A 19779-nucleotide genomic window follows, 5' to 3' on the forward strand; every position below is an offset into this window, starting at 1 on the left:
CGGCGTCCCGTGCCGGTGTCCGGGCAGGACCGGTGCTGGTGTCCGTGCCGGTGCCGGTGTCCATGCCGGTGTTCGGGCTGTGTCCGGGCCGGTGTCCGACCTGGCGCTGGTGTCCGGGCGGGTTCGGGACGGGGCTGGTGTCCGGGTCGGGCTGGGAGCGGGGGCCGGTGCCGGTGCCCGGGCCGGGTTCGGGGCGGCCCCGCCCGGGGCGGCGCGTGCGGCGGGGGAGGCGCAGCCCGGAGCAGAGCAGCCGCCGCCGCGGCCGGAGCGCGGCTCGGTGAGTGCGGGCCGGACCCCTGCCCCCTGCCCGGGCCCTTCCCTGCCTGCCCGGGACCCCCCGCCGCTCCCGCGGCCCCCGTCACTGCCGCTCTGCCCGTCCCGGCCCGGTTCGTGTCGCTTTTTCCCCACTCCCGTTCTCCTTTTCCCCTCTGCCTGCCCAGCCACCTTCCCTCCTGCTTGCTCGCCCCTGCGCTGTCCCTCTTGGCCCCTGCCTGCCCTTCACCCCAGCCCCATCCTCTCCCCAGCCTCCTCAAAAGCTCTTATCCCGCCCCGCTGCCCTGTTGGCACCCTGCCTCCCTGCCAGGACGCCTCTTTCACGCCAGCACCCTGCCTACCTGTGCCCTCCCGCTTTCCTGTTCCCACTCTGCCGTCCCTGCTCTCTGAGCACACATCTGAAACATTCAGTCATGTGTCGAGGGCTTGGGGGGCTCATGGGACTGGCAGCGCCCTGTACGTGCTCCCCACATGGGAGTCCCTTCGTCCATGCTGTGGGAACAGCCCTTGGCACTGATGTCCTACAGCTCTTTGGAGTTGGCAGTTCCCCCTGTGTCCTGTTTAAGGGGTCTCTCTTTGGCAGGTGGTGAGAGGTGAGAGGCAGCCTGCTTGCTCTGCGGCTGCCAGCCGGGCTGTGTGTGCTGACGAGGAACCTGGAGGAACGGGGACATGCATCGCGGCGTCACCCTCGAGAATCCCTACGCCAGCGTGGACATCCCACGGGCCCAGTTTCAGCAGAGCTTCATCACTCGATACCTGGAAGATGAGCCCTCTTCAGCCACCGTGATTGCCAACCCTGCCGCCGTGCCCACGTACAGGCCGGAGGAGCAGAACCCTGCTGCCAACACAGCCAGCTGGAACAGTCCGACCATTTCCACTGAGAAGTCCTGGTCTCAGCCATATAACCCCTATGCCAGCCTGAAGATGCTCAATAGGACATCCCCTGACTCCTTCTACACAGTCAATCTGGACAAGCCATCGAATGCCCCTGAGCACAAGGTGGATGGGGGAAACTGCTGCTATAAGTACTGCCCCTGCTGCAAGAAGTGCTGCTGTGTCATCTCCTAGAAGTCCTCGCTGGGAGCTCTGGATGTACCAACGTCAGATCAGTGCTGGGCAGCCCCATGGGGGAGCTGGCTGCCCAGCCTGGGCTTCCTGGTTGGCAGTGCTGGGAGGTGGCAGCAGAGCTGTCCTCAGTATCCACCAGAGCTGGCAGCTTGGAGGTGGCACCGATTCGGCTCCCCTGGTGGTTTTCACCCATGAGCAAAGCAGCCAGATACAGTGATGGTCACCTGCCAGGCCCAGAGAGCCCAGTGTGGCATGGCTGGGGAGAAACACAAGTACCTCCTGCCCCGCTGAGGTCTGGGTGCCCTGAGGATGATGTGTGCCGCCACGGATGCCCACCAAGAAAGTCTTATGCTGGGGCTGGAAGACCATATTTGAGCAGTGACCCTGTCATCCTTGACCATGCTGCCTATCCAGCCTTGCAGGGAAACCTATGTCTCTGAAGAAGATTCCAGCTTTGTCTGCGCGCCAGAAGGCAAGTTCAGATGTTGGCAACAACGTGCACATGTTCGAGGTCAGTGACGAAAATGGCAGCGTTGCTATCTTGGAATGGGGGCAAACAGGTCCTGCTCGGGACTTTCTGGAGCTCATACTGCACTCCCCAGGTTGGGACAGAGATCCCCCTGCTCAGAGCCAAGGGGTCACCCCAGGCAGCATCACGGGGATGCTGTAAAGCCCCACACCAAGCAGCTTGAGGTGGATGCCACTTCTCTTCGTCATGCTGCCCACAGGACAGAGGGAAGGAGACAGGAAGAACAAACAGAGGAAGCAAGGACAGGCTCTGGGCGCTTCTCCAGGGCAGCTCCTGACAACACGGGTTCAGGTGTCTAAAGTCCAGGTGCTAGGAAACCACCAGCCTGCTTCACTTCCTCATCCTGGGCTCACCAGGCTCGCTGGAGGGCCCGGGGGGAGCACATGCCCTCCCACTGCTCAGCGTTTGGCCTGGGAGCCCAATTTGGCCTGGCCCCAGCACCCTCCAGGGACCCAGCATTAGTAGCGGGGCAGTCCTGGGGGTCTTTCCAACAAATCCACCCTCCCGAGAACAAATCCCAGCGTGAACTTTCTGCCACAACTATGAGAAAGGCAAGCAGGAAGCCTCCTTGCCTCTTTGCAGCTTGCGGGGGCAGCCCCTGACTTTCTTTTCAGCTGAAGCTGGCCCGGCAGGCCTGGAACAAGCCCGCTGTTGTCCTTGCGGAGCAGCGTGTCCCACGGCTGGCTGGCTGCGCCGCGAGGTGATAGTCTGCGTAAGCGAGTGCGTCTGCTGCAGGAACGGCCTCTGTCTTCAGGCTGGCGCTCAGGATAGGGGCTTGGAAAGAATGTGTGTGTTAGCAGATGACTTCAGTGCACTGCAAATAAAATTACAGACATCTCCCCTGCCAAGGTATGCCTCTTCCCTCCACCCTGTTTTTTCCGGGTTCCTTATGTTACTTCTCACTTCTCCAGCCACTCTCTGCGTGGCCCAGAGTGGGGCTGGGGGGGGTCAGGGCTGTGTAAGGACAGTGTAGGAGGGCACCAAGCCCTCTCCTCCTCCCCAAAACAACAGGCAGGACACTTAACTCTTTCACTGCTGACTCCAGAAATGGCCTGCTGAGCTCTTAACCTTCTGCTGCCCATTGCCCCCGCTGCCAATCTGCCTCTCACTGCCCCCATTCCCGACATTTCCAATAAAACCCTGCCTGCCTGCGGGTACTCCCTGGTACCAGGCCAGGCTATGCCAGATTGTACATCCATCCCTTGGCAAGAGAAGGACCGAATTTGCAGGGTGCTGAGAAAGGGATGGGTTCCCTGCAGGCTCAGCTGGGTCGGGGGGGTGTCCTTGAGGCAGTGCCCAAACTTGCTGAGCCCCATATAGGAGCCTGTGAGCACTTGGGAACCCGTGACCGCTGGGGGCCATGTGCCCTTTGCAGGGCTCCTGTGTGGCAATGGCTTTGCAGGAGTGCCAGGAATGGCTCTGCCAGCCCAGTCCCTCTGGCCAGGCCTCTCCACTCGCCAGCAGAACCTCTGCCTGTGGCTGGCGGAGAGGGTGCTGCTGCTCACAGGAAGACGTTGGCCGGGACACAGCCCTGTGCAACCCCATCCCAGCACAAGGAGCTCTGTTGTTCAGCCTGCCCGGGCTGCTGTCAGTGCTGACATGGAAACCAGGGAGATCCACCCCGTGTTTGCTTTCCCCACTATCCTGTCCTTGGTTCCAGGCCGCAGAGCCCACACACAGTGTGTCTGAGCTCTTCTGGGCAGGGGGGTGGTCCGGCCACCATGGGTGCTTGGCTGAAACGAGCCTCCCACAGAGGTGGCTTGGCATTCCTGAGATCAGGAGTCCTATGCAGGTCACAATGTGGCTCCCTGGGGCTGGCCCGAGGCAGGAGGACATCACGCGTGGCATTTCCAGCACAGCCCTCGGGATGGCAGGTTCTGCTTCACCGGGGAGGGTCAGATGGCTCCACTCTGTCCTCATGACGTGGCCGAGGGAAGACAGGATGTAGTAGCCTGGCCCAGGCAAAGTACTGGCAGTACCCAGGCCCAGAGTCCACTGGCAGCATGGTATGTGTCAGCACTGCCCTTCACTCTGCTTAACCTTGGGGTGATGACAAACAAGCTCCAAGAGGCTGGGCACAGCACTCCCCGCCAGCCACCTGGGCAATGATTAAGCTGAAACCCACAGAAAAAGTGCAGAGGAACAGTGGTGGGAAAAGAGCAGAGTGCCGGAGAACTGAGCAATGCCATCCACCTGGGGGGCCCAGGCCTTGGTGTGAATGTAGCTTTGGGTGACAGGGACCACGGTGGGGACCTGTCTGCACAGTGTGCAGCTCGCTGGGCGTCCCCCGCACACGGGTTGTGTTCACCGAGGCTTGGGTGTGTGAGGGCTTGTGCTGGGTGTCTCCTGTGTGCGCTAAGCATGGGTGGTGATGCACAGCCCAGGGAGAGCCTGGCCCACCTGCCCGGACCTTTGCACTCTCCCGATGGCGCCTGCTCCTTGTCCCCGGTGTGTTCAAGGTCTCTGCAGCTCTTGGGGCTGGGAAGAGGGTGGGGAAGTGTCTGGCTTTCACAGGCCCTTCCCCCTTTTCCCACCCATGCTTGGAGCTCCTGTTTCCAGATACACCCTTCCCTGTATCCGCCAGATCTGGCAGTTTTCTCAGGTACATCCTGCAGCAGGACATGAGGAGCAGAGCCAGAGCTGAGGACTCTGTGCCCCCTGGTGCCATGTCATGTGTGACTTAGCAGTGTGTAGATGTCCCTTGTCACCAAGGGCTCCCCCACGCCTGTAGCTCAGGGGGGAAAGGCGCAGGAGACACCAGTATGGCATGTGGCTACAGCTGCCCGCGTGCATGAGTCCTGCATGGGACACAGCACCTGGGCATTGCAGAGGCCCTGCCACCCTGCTGGGCTAGGGACACGGTGGGCCAAGTGTGTATGTGTAGGGCCAGGGGGTTAGCAAGTGCTGGGATGGGATACGAGGGCAGAGAGGTCTGTGTGCTTGGGGGGACAGGGATGGGGACAGTATTTCTATGAGGATGGCCAGGCAGAGGGAGGTGATGGCCTCCCAGGGCAGGACCATGTGTTTTCTTGCATGTGCGCACCACCGAGACCATCCCTCTCCCCTGCGCCTGTTTTTTTCTGGCCAAAGGAGACTGATGTCTGCTCACCTGGCACCCTGGCGCTGGTGAGTCAGCCTGGGCTAGCACTGCAGTCCTGTGGAAGGGCGAGTGACACCTCACCAGCTTTGGGACATGCAGAAAACCCAGCATCCATGGGCACATGGCATTTGGAGGGAGCACACAGCAGCCTGGAGCTGGAACAGTGCCCATGGGGGTGCCCAGCTCTCCCCTACCTGCTAGCGTGGAATTTGCTGCCACTCGTATGCCCCAAGAGGGGCTGAATGAACCTCTCCAAGATGCCCATTTACCAACCCGGGAGCACCGGGCAACACGGCAGATGGGGAGGCACCACCATGAGCTGGAAGATGAAGTGAATCTCTCCAGCCCTATGTGCGTATGTGCGTATGGGTGGCCATGCAGCTGCTTCACGTGCCCCTGTGTGCCAGTCTCTGGGCACACACTGGTGGCAGGACAGTAGGGGCATGTCTTTCTGCACGCAGACGCACAAGCCTTTCCCTTTGCACAGCCCACCAACTGCATATCGGCAAGGTGCATGCGTATGTGCAGGCCAGCGCGGCTCCGTGCCAGACGGCTGTTGGCAGGAGGAGGTGAGGGGAACGGGACTGGTGTTAAACATTCATTAACTCCACGGAGCAAGCGGGGAAGCACGGATCCCAGCCCGGCCTTGCCCTCAGATGCCAGGGCACAGCAGGAATCCCACTCGGCTGGTTCCTGCTCCACCCAGAGCACAAGTGACTGCCCCCATCTTCAGCACGAACTGGCCTGCCCAAGGTCCCCAGCACAGCCCTGCCCTGAACTTGTACCCTTCAAGCCCTGGACTGTGGCCAGCTGAGTGAGGGAAGCACCAAGTCTGCCATAAGGTGCTACTCTGATGCATGGGGAGCCTGCCCACTGCTCGCGGTGCGGGCCAGCAGAACTCTGCATTCAGCCCTGCGGAGTCGGGATGGCAAGCTATGGGGCTGGCCTGGGCAATGCCAGGACACCCTGGTGCCCAGCGGGGAATGGCACATGGCTGCATTGCCCTGGAGGTGCCAGGGCGACCACCACTTACCTGCCACATGCTGGCCTCTCTGCCAACGGGGAGATTGTTGGGAGCACCTGGGCAGCCTGGGGAGAGCTGTGACCTGGAGGCTGCTGTGCTGCCAGGTCCACTACCTTGCTCCTGAACACAGGGTGGGAGAGTCAAACCTTTCCACAAAACTCCAGTTCACAGAGTCCAGAGACCCTCCGTCCCCGGAAAAGTGATGGAACGGCTCATACTGGCCGTTGTCTCCAGGCACATGGAGGACAAGAAGGTGTTCAAGAGTAGTCAGCATGGATTCACCAAGGGGAAATCTTGCCTGACTAACCTGATAGCCTTCTATGATGAAATGACCGGCTGGATAGACGAGGGGAGAGCAGTGGATGTCGTCTATCTCGACTTCACCAAGGCTTTTGACACCGTCCCTCACAACATCCTCCTGGGCAAGCTCCGGAAGTGTGGGATAGATGAGTGGACAGTGAGATGGATTAGGAACTGGCTGGATGGCAGGGCCCAGAGAGTGGTGATCAGCGGTGCAGAGTCTAGTTGGAGGCCTGTGGCTAGTGGGGTCCCCCAGGGGTCAGTCCTTGGTCCAGTCCTGTTCAATTTATTCATCAATGACCTGGATGAAGGCACAGAGTGCTCCCTCAGCAAGTTTGCTGATGATACCAAACTGGGAGGAGTAGCTGATACCCCAGAGGGCTGTGCTGCCATCCAGAGGGACCTGGACAGACTGGACAACTGGGCGGTGAAAAACCTCATGCAATTCAACAAGGCCAAGTGCAAGGTTCTGCACCTGGAGAGGGATAACCCCAGACACCAGTACAGGTTGGGGACCGACCTTGTGGAGAGCAGCTCTGCAGAGAAAGACCTGGGTGTCATGGTGGATGATAAGTTGACCATGAGGCAGCAGTGTGCCCTCGTGGCCAAGAAGGCCAATGGAATCCTGGGCTGCATTAAGAAGAGCATCTCCAGCAGGTCGAGGGAGGTGATCCTGACCCTCTACTCAGCCCTGGTGAGGCCGCATCTGGAGTATTGTGTCCAGTTCTGGGTCCCACAGTACAAGAGGGATGTGGAGCTGCTGGAGAGAGTCCAGCGCAGGGCTACAAGGATGATCAGGGGCCTGGAACATCTGCCCTATGAGGAGAGGCTGAGGGAGCTGGGCCTGTTCAGCCTGGAGAAGAGAAGGCTGAGAGGGGATCTAATCAGTGTATATAAATACCTCAAGGGAGGGAGTGCAGAGGACGGGGATGGTCTCTTTTCAGTGGTGGCCACTGATAGGACTAGAGGAAATGGCCAGAAACTGAAACATCAAAAATTCCATAGGAACTTAAGGAAAAATTTCTTAACAGTGAGGGTGACAGAGCACTGGAACAGGCTTCCCAGAGAGGTTGTAGAGTCTCCTTCTCTGGAGATCTTCAAAACCCGCTTGGATGCAGTCCTGTGCCACGTGCTCTAGGTGTCCCTGCGTATGCAGGGGGGTTGGACTAGATGATCTCTAGAGGTCCCTTCCAACCCTATGCATTCTATGATTCTATGATTCTATGATTCTATGACCCTGTGAGGCTCAATCTCCACTTCAAAATACCTATTTCTTGCTGCCAAGAAGCATGGAAATGTGGCCCAAGGGTGGCCCGATGTTTGGCAAGGGGACAGCAAAGGAGAGCACTGCCTGGCGCGCTGCAGGCTGCATGCTTGTGGCTGGAGCAAGGGATGCTGCCCTCTCCTGCTCCCACACAGAAATGCTGCTGGGTGTCCCGGGCCAGACAGCCCTGCCCTGGATCCATGAGGTGCTTTTCTTGCCCAGATCCTGATCCTGAGTCAGGCTGGGCACAGGGGTTTCCTTCACACATCCCCTTTTTAGTCTTCCCTGGTTTGCAGGCCAGGATGCTATTCCTGCTGAGCACCCTCCTTGCAGAGGGTACAATTTGCTGGTGGAGTGAGGGTTGTGCAAGAAAGGCTGGCATTGCGTTATTGGCATCTCCTGTGGCTCATGCATAAGCATAAACCTTGAAGGTCTGGTTGGGGGGATGCCAGGTCCCTCCCCAGCCACGCCTGGTGATCAGCATCATCCCAGAGCAGAAGACCAAGTGTTATTTAGCTGCTTTCCCTCCCATATGTCCCATATTACTGTTGCTCCAGGCTGGGGAAAGCTTGTGACCTGGAGGCTGCTGTGAGCAACCCAAAGAGGAAAGTACAGAGCTGAGCAGGATGCAGCCTGAGAGAGCGAAGTGGGGTGCTAACAGCCCTGTGAAAAGCCTGGGCTCAACGTATCCATCATGAGAGCCTGTAGCCTCTGCTGGAGGAGCAAGGACAGGTCCCAGAAATGTGTTTGGTGGCAGGGAAGCTGAGCTGCTGGTCTCCCCCAGTCCCACTCTGCCCCGGCTCCTGGTCTGCACACTGACTACAGGCATCAGACACCCTCCGAGCCACTGCTGCTGGCATAACGCTTGTGTCCCTCCTTGTCCCTCAGCTCCAGTGATATGCAGACCTATGAAGGGCACAGGGGAGGTGGGATGCCTTTGAGGTATTCCAGTCCTTCCACCCAGACTCAACCCCTCCACAGCCTGCTCACCGCTGGCAGTTTGCCTGCTGGCACTGGTCACAACGGTCACCTGCAAACACTGGACAGACCTTGTCCTGCTGTACTGTCTCACACATGGGCACTCCCAGCTCAGACCCACATGCCAGGCAAGGCTGGAGGCTCAGTGTCCTTGTATCCAAGCCAGCATCTGCCCCAGCACCAGCCCCTCCACATCTCCCCTGCTCCTTGCCCAGGCTCTCTAATTTGGGTCCCCCACTCTACCCATCACCCTCCAGTTGCACCCGCTTCCCAGCAGCCTGGACCACCTGGAAAGGTCTGAGCCGTGTGTGCCCAGAAGCAGCTTTGGTGGCAAGTCGTGGAAAGTCGCTGCTGGCCAGCATCTCCCTGGATGTGCCCTGCTGCTGGCGGTGCCTGGAAGCTGTGGAGGACTGTGTCGCTGCTGTTCAAGCTGATTTCCAGGATGCTTCCGCAAGCAGGTGAAGCCTGGGGCTCCTCAGCCTCACACAGAGGGTTTCTTCTGCTGGTTAATGCAGTAAATGCTTGCAGGACGGCAGGCAGGGAGGGAGGGCTTAGATTTCGGAGGGCTTTGTTATCTGGGTGCTTGTAACCCAATCGCACGGGCTTGGCTTCCCAGCGGCAGATCCGATAGCACACTTGTCCCTGAAAAGTGAGCCTCTTCCCATTGCCAGTCACAGCAGCACGGACCTGAGCTGCTCACAGCTCAGGCCCCTCTTGCTCTTTGTGGGACCACCAGAGTCCCCTGGGACAGTGCAGCCTTTCTGTCACCTCACCTGAGACTCTGGAGGGAGAAGAACACCTCAGGACAGGTAAGGACAGGGGATAGGGAAGGGGGTGGTGTCTGCATACACCAAAATGCTTGAGGTCATGGGTACAGAGGGAGCTGGGTCCTGCTGGGCTATAGGAGAGCATCTGAAAAACACTAGCAGGTACCAGACTCCTTCTTCATGTGAGGTTGGACAATTCACCTCCAGCAGCTTGTGGGGCTGCCCCTCTGCTGCTGACAGCCACACTGTGGTGGCCTGTTGCAGCCTGGACAGCAGAAGAGCACAGCTGTGACACAGCCAGGCCCACCAGGAGCTGCTCCTCAGCCGAGATGGCCGACCCGCTCCCTTCTACCAGGGTTCGCAGGGGCCCAGGGCCCAAGCAGGCCTCCAGGCAGGTGGCCAAGATCTGCCCTGCAGCTGATCATCTGCATTTACTTCTGGGGGCAAGAAGGAGCATTTGACAGGGCTCCTGGCAGCGATGCGGGCAGCATGGGGGAAAATGCATCCTCCCATGGCTGTAGGGGAGACTCTTGGGCCCACTACAGTGGCAGGGTCCTGCTTTTACAGACAGGGGCAGACACGGGGCAGGGATGTGCTGGGCAGGGAACTTGCTCAGATGGACCCAGGAACCTGCCATGCCGTGCTGGTGTCTCTCTGCCACACTTTTGGGTGTATCCTTTTCCTCTCAGAGGTGGCCTCCATCCCCCTGGCCTTCTCCATGTCCAGATGCCCTCCCCAGCTGCAGGACTGATTGGCTCCTCTCACCTCCCTCCCCAGCATGTCCCAGGCTGGTGGCAACGTCTGTACCGAGGATACAAGGCCGGGCACCGAGGCCCACTCCCGCACCCCAAGCCGAGGCAGCCACAGGATTGACTGCATCATCTGCTATTCTTCCTACGACCTGTGCAGCCGGCTGCCACGGCGGCTCTACTGTGGCCATACCTTCTGCCAGGCCTGCCTCAAGCGCCTCGATGCCATCGCCAATGAACAGCACTGGATCCCCTGCCCGCAGTGCCGCCAAAATACCCCCACCCCGCGTGGCGGAGTGGCAATGCTTGACTTGGACCTGGCTACTTTTCTTGCCATTAAGGCTGACAAGGAGCACCCACGCGTGGCTGGCAGGCCTGAGCCTGAGTTGGCCACCAAAGGGTCACGCAAAGAGAAGGTTGTCACTGAGCAGCCGTCGGGGCTGTGCCAAGAGCCAGTGCCCCAGGCACCATTCCCCCGAAGTGGCTGCTGCCGGCGATGCCTTTGCTGTGGGGTAACAGCTGCCTTTGAGAGCTGAGCAGGCTCTTAGCAGGCTGGGGCTGCTGCGGGCAGTGGGAGGACAGTGGTCCCAGTGGCACATGGACAGCAGGCAGGCGGCAGCTCCGCCGATGGAGCCAGGGCTTGCTGCGCCCAGCGTGCTGCAGACAGTCAGGTTCCTAGGAAGCTGCCTGGACCCTTTTTGAGGACTAGACACCCCTTGGAAGAAGCACAGCCCCAACCAGCCCTTGCATCCACGTGTGCGTAGTAGCAGAGGGGCTGTTCCTGGATCCCGGCAACTCATAAACAGTCTGAGCTTGTACAGAGCTCATTGCCTACCATGCCATGGGGTGCAAGAGAAGATGGAATGAGGATACACGTGCCCCTTCATCCTGACTGCCCATCTTTCTGGCAACTCTGAAATCTGATGCAGCCATCACAGATGTCTGCTGGAGCCTGGCTCAGAGATGCTGATACCTGGCTTCTCCATGCATGCCACTCGACAGAAGAGACACCTTAGCTAAGTGCCCTATCAGGCAGGGTACCAGGGGAGCCTGGCACAGCACAACAAAGCAGAGATGCTTTGGAGAGTATGCCTGATACCCCAATACTTCATGTCCATTAAACAACTCTCTGTTGGTCCTGTTGTGCTGCATGTGTTGGTCCCATCTGTTGGCAAATGGGGTAAGTCTGGGGTAAGCACTGGTGCCTGGTGCAGTAGAACAAAGTGACGCAGCCTGCTGAGTTAGCTGGACAGTTAAGAGTGAAGCTGACACAGTTGTTAGGGAGTCAGCAGCGCTAACAAGGAGGCTTTTGCACTGACACAACTCCATCTCTTGAGATTTATCTAGCTCTCACTTGCTTTGCTCAAATCTGGAAGCAAAGTGAGCTCCTGACTGGCCCCATGCTCTGCTGCTCATGCTGGTTTTAATCATGCTGCCCAAAACGCTTCCCACCTTCCTGCTTGCTTGCACATACATAGTCTGCACATAAGCACCTCCTTGGAGCCAGCAGTGATTTCATGTCCCTCTTCTGGTGCTCAACTGTCCGCTGCACCGGCCTTCAGGACTGTGGTTGGAGCTCACAAGCCACCTACAGCACCCATGTTGTGCACAATGCCCGTTCACCATTCTGCCACATGGTGTCACTTGCCATAAAAAAGTCAGTGCTCTGCATGGGGACCCTCTGGCAACAGGAGCAGGCACTGTAGAAATGGTGCTACGGGGGACGCCCAAGCCAGGCAGGACCAGGCAGTGGTGAGGGCGCTCAGCGGGACACCCTCTGTAACTCTACAACACCTCGCCCCATTCTGTATTTACACCCTCACCTTTGGTGAGGAGTCCTTTGGTGACCATCAAAACTTCAGGTGTCTGTGGGGAAGGACCACTCCAGGACCCCTGCTTATTGTAAGGTCTGAGCCCTATTCCCCTGAAATGCTCTTAAATGGGCCCATATGCATCTTTGAGGGTGTCTGTCTGTGCTGTGTGCTCACCACTGGCTCTGTGCTGCTATTAGCCTCTCTGGCTGCAGGATGTGAGTTCCTGTGAGTGCAGCACCATATCCCAGCTTCAAAGATGGGATAATAATTTGCCATACAGTCCTACAGCTCATTCCCCTTCCTATTTACGTGCCCCTGCACTGCGCTGGCCACGGGCTCACTCTCACCCTTGCAGGCTCAGGCATGGAGACCTCCTGCCTCCCTGCCCAAGCAGAACTCCCCCGGGAGCATGCACTGGAGCAGGGAGTCTCAGAGAAATACAGCTGCAGGGCAGTAAATGCAAACATTGGTGCTGAGAAACTGAGCATTTCATGCCCCGAATTTCCTGCTGCCAGCAGAGTCACAGCCTCTCCTGGGTTGGTGCTGGAGCTTTTGGAAAGGGAGGGGGTCCCATCGCACCAAGATCCTTGGGCTGTGGGGGCCCGCCTGACCAATTCCAAACCAGCTGGGCAAGGAGGCAAAGCTATGGCCCCACAGCTGGGGCATTCACCACACTGAGCAGTCGGTTGGGTGCAACCTAGGCATGCAGAACAGGAGTGACAGCCCTGCACCAGTCCTGTGGTGAGGACAGGGAGTTCAATGTGAACATGCCTCATGCTGCACACCATCCGAGTGAGCAGACTGGCAAAAAGCAGGCTAGAAAAAAGGCTTGAGATGGGTCTAGAGCCTCCTGGGCTTTCCAGTAACTGGGAATCTCCAAGCTTTTAGTAAGATTCTTTTCCTCTCGATTAGTTTTGCACATCCCACACAATTTCAGAGGAGCGGAGGAAGCAGGTAATGCACGCTGCAAGGAAGAAGCATTTGGGACAGAGTCCCCTGTGATTTGGGTCCCCAAAGAGTCTGTGGCTGCTGCGGGTGCTGGCTGGGTGAGTCAGTGCTACCACTCCACATGCCTGTGGGTTCATGACCTGCTCCGGGGCAGGGCTAGTCTGGGTTGGCAGATTCTTCTGAATTATTTCCAGATGGGGATTAATGCAGCAAACTGAGATTGCCACAGGACAGATGAACAAACCAAAGCTCCTCCGGATGCTATTAATAAAACCGGTCTGCCTGCTGCTTCTGTGCCTGATCTCGGAGTGCTGCATTCCCAGCCTGGGGCGCAGGTGTTCACTCTGCCTTGCTTTTGCTGTGGGGCGGGGGTGGCAGGGATTCCCTTTGGGCCATGAATGCCGAAGGATCCCAAATGGCAAAGGGGCTGCGAGAGCATATTTTGAGGAACATCTCTCTGCTCCCAGCCACAGCATTGGACACTGAGTGGGATGAAGCGCTTCCAGATGATCCTCAAGTTTTCTGTGTCTTTCCCATGAATAGAAGGTCCACAAGTCTCCACACCGGCATTGAGCAGGCCCTTGTAGGGCCACAGGAAGAGCCTGTCTCTGGCTGTGGTGTGACCTGCAGACTTGAGCTTTGTCAGGGAAAGCAGGTGGTGGGATTGAACCTTCTCCTCATTAGCCTCTGTTATGGGGTTTCAGACAGTTCTGAAACCAGTGCAGGTGTAAACAGGGTGGAGTTAGACTTTGAGCCCTCTCACACTGCCACTGTCATGCCAAGGTGAAGGCGCACTCGGGTCAGGTGGCTACAGTCCCAATGTTCATATTTCTCACTCATTCTCAAGTGGAAGTTGCTGGGTTGCCCCCTGTGTGCATACTGACATGTTTGTGCATGTGAGTGTGTGTGATGGGATAGCCCAAGTTCTCCAACTCCTTCAGCACAAGCTCTCCGAGGGCAGTCTAGAGGCTAGAGTACGTGGTCAGCGAGGACGCCTGGATGAGCTGGCAATGGTTTGGGCCAGCAGTGTGTGTCCTGTCAGCTGCAATACACCTCCATCACCCCAGGGCAGGAGCTCCAGAGGATCCTTCTGGGGTTGAGGATGGTTAACTCAGCAGACTTGGCTCTCCATGTCTCCTTACGTTGGCACAGCTTGTGCTCTTTGACTACATGCAAACAGAGCCAAGGCAAGGAGTAAGGTGGCTAGTGGCCGTTAACAGAACCCCATCAAGGAATTCTTGGGCATGGCAGGGTCAGCACAGGAGATGGGATTAGACCTCTCCATAACATGGTTTAAGCTTTGACCCATTGCAGTCAGCTACAGAGGCCCTGTGCCCAAACACCCCTCTGTACACCGTGGGGTGGGGGCCAGCACATTCGTTGGGGTTACTCTGAGGGGAGTATGAAGACCAAAAGATGGGTCTGTTTTTCTACAGCTCTCCAGCCTGCAGCACCCACAAGCAGTTAATCCTGGGCTGTGCAGAGCTGGCTCCCTACCTGGCTGGAACAGTGCCTGGCGGGGGAGGGATGAGGGCACGGCTCCGCACCTTGCCAGGGCAGGCATCACTGCAAAAATATTTGCTAAGAAAAGTGCAGCTCCACCCTGAGGAAAGCTGAAGCCGGACGTGCAGACAGCTCTAGGTTTGCAGACAGAGGGTGGTGGTGAACCGTGTTCGGTGAAACACGAGGGGCTACCAGGAGCTGAGCACACTGACCTTGGAGCCAGGCGTTCTCCGGCACCTCTGCCCTGCACCCAGCTTCACCCAAGGGTGCCCAGGAGGGCAGGCCCAAAGGCTGGGGGTGGCTGGACAAGGTGACGGGCACAAGGAACGCAGTTCTAGGGGAATCCACGCCGGAGGTAGGCAGCCCTTGCCATCTCAGTAGGCAGCTATGGGCAACTGGAGGGACCCGGGCACCTTGATCGGTACCTTCCTATTCCTCCTGTGTTCCCCGCCCTTGCCAGCATGCCCAGCTCCCTGTGCTTGCTCTGCGGGAGAGGTGGACTGCACCGAACATGAGCTACACGAGGTGCCACAGCACCTGCCAGCTAACACCAGCACTCTGTGGCTTGACTACAACTTCATCACCATACTCAGGCCAGGCTCCTTCCTCTTCTTGCCGGTGCTGTTGCGACTCAGCCTGCCTCACAACCATCTGGAGACGATTCACAGTAAGGCCCTGGTGGGGCTCGGGACACTGCAGGAGCTGGACCTCAGCAACAACTACCTTACTGCGCTGACCTCGGAAGCCTTCCTGCCCCTCACCAGCTTGGTCACACTCAACCTGGGCAGCAACATGCTGGGGGAGCTGGAGCCCAGGGTGCTGTATGTCCTGCCTCAGCTCCGGGCACTCTTCCTGAACAGCAACCCCTGGGTGTGCACCTGCAGCATCCAGCCTCTCTGGCACTGGCTCAGCCACAACAGGGAAAAAACGAAAGGTAAGTGTGCAGAGAGCTCTGACCCCGTTCTCCTCACCTTCTCCAGGTGGACCAGGCACCCATGTTAGGCTCAACCCCAGCACTGTGGTTGCCTGCAGCTGCAGACCCATATGGGAGCCTACGCCTTGGGCACCACAACCCAGTACTGTGCCTGGTGCAGGGTACAGTGAGGTTCCCCATGCCCCATAGCAGGACATGGTGTCTCTTGTGTTCCTCCGGCTGGCCATGTCCCTGGGTCTGGTCCCTGGTGCCCACCCTCAGTTGGCTGACCTATGGTTGTTAGTCACTAGCAAGGATTTTCTGGAGTGCTGGAAGGGGCAATGTTCCCACCACTTACATCAGTTCAGCCATGATGAGGACAAGGGACACTGGACAACAGGCATCTGAGGGCAACACCCCTGACTCTGCCATGGCTCACTGCTTTCATTGCCTCATACCTTCCTCAGTGTCTTCGTGGCAGTCTGATCCTTCATTTCCTTCCTTTGGAAGCCTTGGTGAGAGAAACCTATAGGAGAGGTCTCTCCTGCTGCTGCCATCTGCTACCATTTGCTGCTGCCTTGGGTGTCTGCCTGCCTCTGCCTGAGCTGGCTGGGGACTTTCTGTGGCATTGCCAGGCTGCCTGCCCATTGCTACCCGTGTTCCACCACATCCCACACCCTCCCAACTCCATTTTCCAGTCTTGTCATGCCCTTCCCTGTACTGTTCTAACCCCACCTGCTGCTCCCTCTCCCCAAGCCATCAGACATAGGAAAGCCCCAAACCGTTGCTGCTACCCATCTTTGCACCATGCCCTGGACTATATTGGCCCACCTGGCTGCTGACAGGCCTTATTCATCTGCCCTGGCCCCCTCTGTCCCACGTGGACCTGTCATCTCCCTGTCCATGACACCCACCTACCCTGACCCAACTGCCCAGTGCAGCCAGGTGACGTGCCCATCAATGTTACTTCTCTCTTCCAGAGAAGAGTTTGCTCTTGTGCACATCCCCAGAGCAGCTGAACAACTATCCCATCATGGCCTTCAGGAATGAGTCCTTCAGGCAATGCTGGGAGAACTCACTGCTTGTCCAGGACTACGCCTTCTTTCTGCTCATCGGACCATTCTGTTTCCTGGGCAGCATCTTCCTCTGCATCTTCACGGGCTCCGTTACTGTTGCCTGCCACAACCTGCACAAAGAATCACACTCCTGGAAGAGATTCTCTGTCTGCAGGAAGCACTGATGCAAGGCAAGCAGGCACTTGGCAGGCCATGGTCCACGACCTTCACAGATGCCTACACCCAGCCATTGTAACTGTTTCCCTGTGAGCCAGTGAGGGGATCCAGTGCCAGGATAAGCAGCCTCCGGCCCAACTCACCAGAGGCCTATGTCTGCCTTCAGATGCACCGCAGGGTCACTGTGTGCCTTTCAATTCCATGTGTCTCCCAGAGAGCACACAACTCCACCATGTGCTACCCAAGAACGGAAAAGGTTTCAAAATGTTTCTCCCCGATAAATTTTCCTCCCGGCCAACAACCTAGGACTAGGATTAGTGTAAAAGATACGGTTTGGAAAGAGATAATGCCTCGAGCTCCTATTAGTGCAGGGCTGCAAAGAGGCTGCCAGAAGGTAGAGCTACAAAACAGGTTTCTTCCCTCACTTTATCTCTGTGCTGTAGCTGGGAGACTGGCCAAATCTCATCTTTGGAAAAGATCTAGGTTTAGCATTAAGGTTGGGAGCAAGACAAATGCCCCAGAAACCTTCATATTAATTTGTTGCCCCCTGAAGTCCACCGCCATTTTAGCTGTCAGTCTAAGCCAGCATGATTGGATTCTTTTCCATGCACCCCTGAACTTCATGTGTCTTTCCATGCATGCTGGTAGCCTCTGGGTGCCTTTTGGTACCTTGCATAGTACTACATTGGCATCTACATGTAAAGGGAGTCTCTCAGAGACTTTAATGTTAGAATTCTTTAAGAAACTCCCTTTTAGTGTAGCCATGGGCAGCAGGGAAGCCCAGAACTGAGTGGCTCCCACAGGGGCTGTGGGCAGGACTGAGCTTAGCTGACCTGACCTGTGGTACCTTAGTACCTGTGGTACTAAGCCTGTGTGAGTTATGTGGAGACAAAAAGCCCCACAGGGTTCTTGCCTCCCCGCATCCCTTTGTGCTAGACATTTGGCAGCCCATACCATTCCACAACCCTGCTGCAACCTGCACCTGCCTGCTGAAAAGCTTCTCCCCAGCACTGCACGGAAATGCTAGTTGAGGCTACTGGGATATGGCTTGGAGCCAGCTGGAGCTATGATAAGAAAGGCCAAGATAAAACAGATGAAAGCACAGGTAAGGTGAAGGAAACATCAGTCATGAAGGGCAAACACCCAATCTGACATGAGCCCTTAACACTGAAAGACAGTAAGAGAGACAGTGATACAGCTGTAACCATCAGCTACTCCCTTTTAGGTACAGCAGAGTAGTGAGGAATGCTTCCTCACACCGCAGCTTAAGAATGGGATGGCGAATGCCCTTTCGAGCCTTTGCCAGGGGTTGAATAAACCATGCCATGACAAAAACAAATGAAACCTTGTGTCATCTGTTACCTGCTCCCATTACTATTTCCAAAAGAAACTACAAACGAACATGGTGTTACAGCTCCCAGTAAGCATTTCCCACAACACAACTCCATGACAAAGGGCGTACAGGCCATGTTGGCCCTTTTCACCGGCAACAGTTCCTTGCCTTGCTGATGGTCCATTTGCTGCCATTGACCATGTGCTTGACACATATTGTGGGAGAAAAATCAACTGTTCTGGCCTCCTCTCTGGTGCTCCCCCTTGGTCCTCCCTGAAAAGCCAGGCCTTCCAAGTGGTACCATACTGTTAACTCTGGGTGGTCTCCCGAGCCGCACTCCTCTGCCCTGACCCTCAGGATTGAAGAACCATCAGGCCTTAGGGACTGCAACTGGCTCTATCGCACACCTGCCTCAGAGACCTGCTTCGCGTCCACTCACACACCCCTCAAGGGACCATGATCCCTGAAGTTCAGAGGAGCTCCTGTCCCCGTGTGCGAGTGATCACTGCTGCCTGTGTCACCTCCTCAACAAGAGACACACTAGCCATCTCCGGGGCTGGGGTGCCCCAGAGCCCTGCTGGTGGCCTTCAATGTGGTGTTCCTGCATCATGTCTTCCCCTTGCACTCAGCAGAAGATGGTATCAAACAGTCATCTGTGGAGTGGACACACTGTACTGGTGCTCGACAGCTGCTGGATGCAGCTGAAGGAAAACGGTACAGGCAGATGGCCAGGTAGGCAGCAGTTGTCGTTGTGCCCAGTAGACAGGGCGCATCAGGTCCCATTGCCTCGGGCAAATGGAGGTGTTCATTCTGGTTCTAGCCGAAAAGATGCCATCCTCCAGTTCCAAAAAAGAAAAGGAGGCCAACCAAGTTCATTACTCCCCTCCAGGCTGAAAAAGTAACAGCAGAAAAACTGTCCAACTAGAGAATTCCTGAGCTGTCCAATCTTATCCTTAAAGGATGTGAAAAAAATCCAGGGGCTGGACAAAAGGCCCCTCTGCACAATGGCAGCAAGTGCAGCTTCTAGGCAAAGACTGTCCATGTCCAACAAGGGAAAGGGAGAAGAAGGGCAAAGCAAGAGGTTGGGCTGCCCTCAAGATCACCCAAAGGCGCTCCAGGCACATGCCCAGCAACAGAGTCCAAGCACCCGTCTCCCTAGGCAGGACCCACAAGGGCTCTGCACACTGGGATTGTTCCCCCAGATCCAGCAGCCCCGACTCCCAGCCCAGCCCTTCCCTCTGCTGCGTTGCTGGCTGTGGTGGCTGCTGTGTGTATATATACACTACATACTGCACTTTGAGATTTACTAACCGTTCAGGGATTTAAAAGTAAACCCTTGCAAGGGCAATTCTGGGGAAGACTAGCCAGCCCTGGAGCTTGCAGGAGCTGCGAGAAAGATGAGACCAGTCAAAACTGGGTCCAACTGGCCCTGGGGCACCAAGGGCCTGGAAAAGGGAGGAGTCAGGGGGTGACCTTGGCTGCTGCAGAAGTTCTGGAGGATGGAATGAAGTGTGTGACAGCTTGGTTCCTCTGTTACACACAAACCATCTGGCTGAGGCTTATTCTCTTCATTATTACGATGAGCTCTTTCCTAGAGCATTTAAGCAAATAATAAAGCAGGTGCCACAGCCCTGCATGCAGCCAGGCCATGCAATGGCTAGCGAAGAGAATGGGTGCTGTGCCAAGCCCCGCTTTGGCCTTCCAAACAGAGTCCTGTCTGGCTAGGGCACACCTGTAAGTGCCGTGTAAGGTTTCTTGTTACTGAAGAACCCAAAGTTTTCGTCCTGACACCAGCCAGGGACCCAGGTGTTAATAGACTGTTGCTGTCAGCACTGGAGAGATGGAGAAGATAACTTACACACCGAAGTTCCTGACCATCCATCCCAAATCCTCAAAGTCCCTTTTGATTGCTGTTGGGCTGCACATTGACATTTCCTCTCCTTCAGGAACCACCAACAGGTAATAGTCAGAGGGTTGAAACCCT

The 19779-nt window shown here is 56.9% G+C and overlaps 3 protein-coding genes across 3 annotated transcripts; all 3 read left to right on the top strand.

Annotated features, from left to right (window-relative positions):
- Positions 1 to 861: 861 nt before the first annotated feature.
- Positions 862 to 1362, top strand: CYSRT1 (cysteine rich tail 1). The gene has a single exon (XM_010223457.2). The coding sequence runs from the start codon at positions 943 to 945 to the stop codon at positions 1339 to 1341; it is 399 nt and encodes a 132-aa protein (XP_010221759.1). The 5' UTR covers positions 862 to 942; the 3' UTR covers positions 1342 to 1362.
- An 8719-nt stretch (positions 1363 to 10081) lies between these two features.
- Positions 10082 to 10588, top strand: RNF224 (ring finger protein 224). Its single transcript, XM_010223478.2, has one exon. The coding sequence runs from the start codon at positions 10082 to 10084 to the stop codon at positions 10586 to 10588; it is 507 nt and encodes a 168-aa protein (XP_010221780.2).
- A 4116-nt stretch (positions 10589 to 14704) lies between these two features.
- Positions 14705 to 16498, top strand: LRRC26 (leucine rich repeat containing 26). Its single transcript, XM_010220537.2, has 2 exons — positions 14705 to 15251; positions 16211 to 16498. Exons 1-2 carry the CDS (start codon positions 14705 to 14707, stop codon positions 16468 to 16470), a joined length of 807 nt encoding a protein of 268 aa, XP_010218839.1. The 3' UTR covers positions 16471 to 16498.
- Positions 16499 to 19779: the final 3281 nt, after the last annotated feature.

The sequence above is a fragment of the Tinamus guttatus genome, unplaced genomic scaffold (genome assembly GCF_059628265.1).
Source record: "Tinamus guttatus ecotype Peru unplaced genomic scaffold, ASM5962826v1 Tinamus_guttatus_pri_ptg000297l, whole genome shotgun sequence".
In the NCBI taxonomy this organism is placed as follows: Eukaryota; Metazoa; Chordata; class Aves; order Tinamiformes; family Tinamidae; genus Tinamus; species Tinamus guttatus.

Bases quoted from the DNA above. Each gene is read 5' to 3' on its own strand.
- CYSRT1 (XM_010223457.2), top strand. From the start codon at position 943: ATGCATCGCGGCGTCACCCTCGAGAATCCCTACGCCAGCGTGGACATC.
- RNF224 (XM_010223478.2), top strand. From the start codon at position 10,082: ATGTCCCAGGCTGGTGGCAACGTCTGTACCGAGGATACAAGGCCGGGC.
- LRRC26 (XM_010220537.2), top strand. From the start codon at position 14,705: ATGGGCAACTGGAGGGACCCGGGCACCTTGATCGGTACCTTCCTATTC. The intron at 15,252-16,210 runs GTAAGTGTGCAG...TCTCTCTTCCAG, and splicing joins CAACAGGGAAAAAACGAAAG to AGAAGAGTTTGCTCTTGTGC.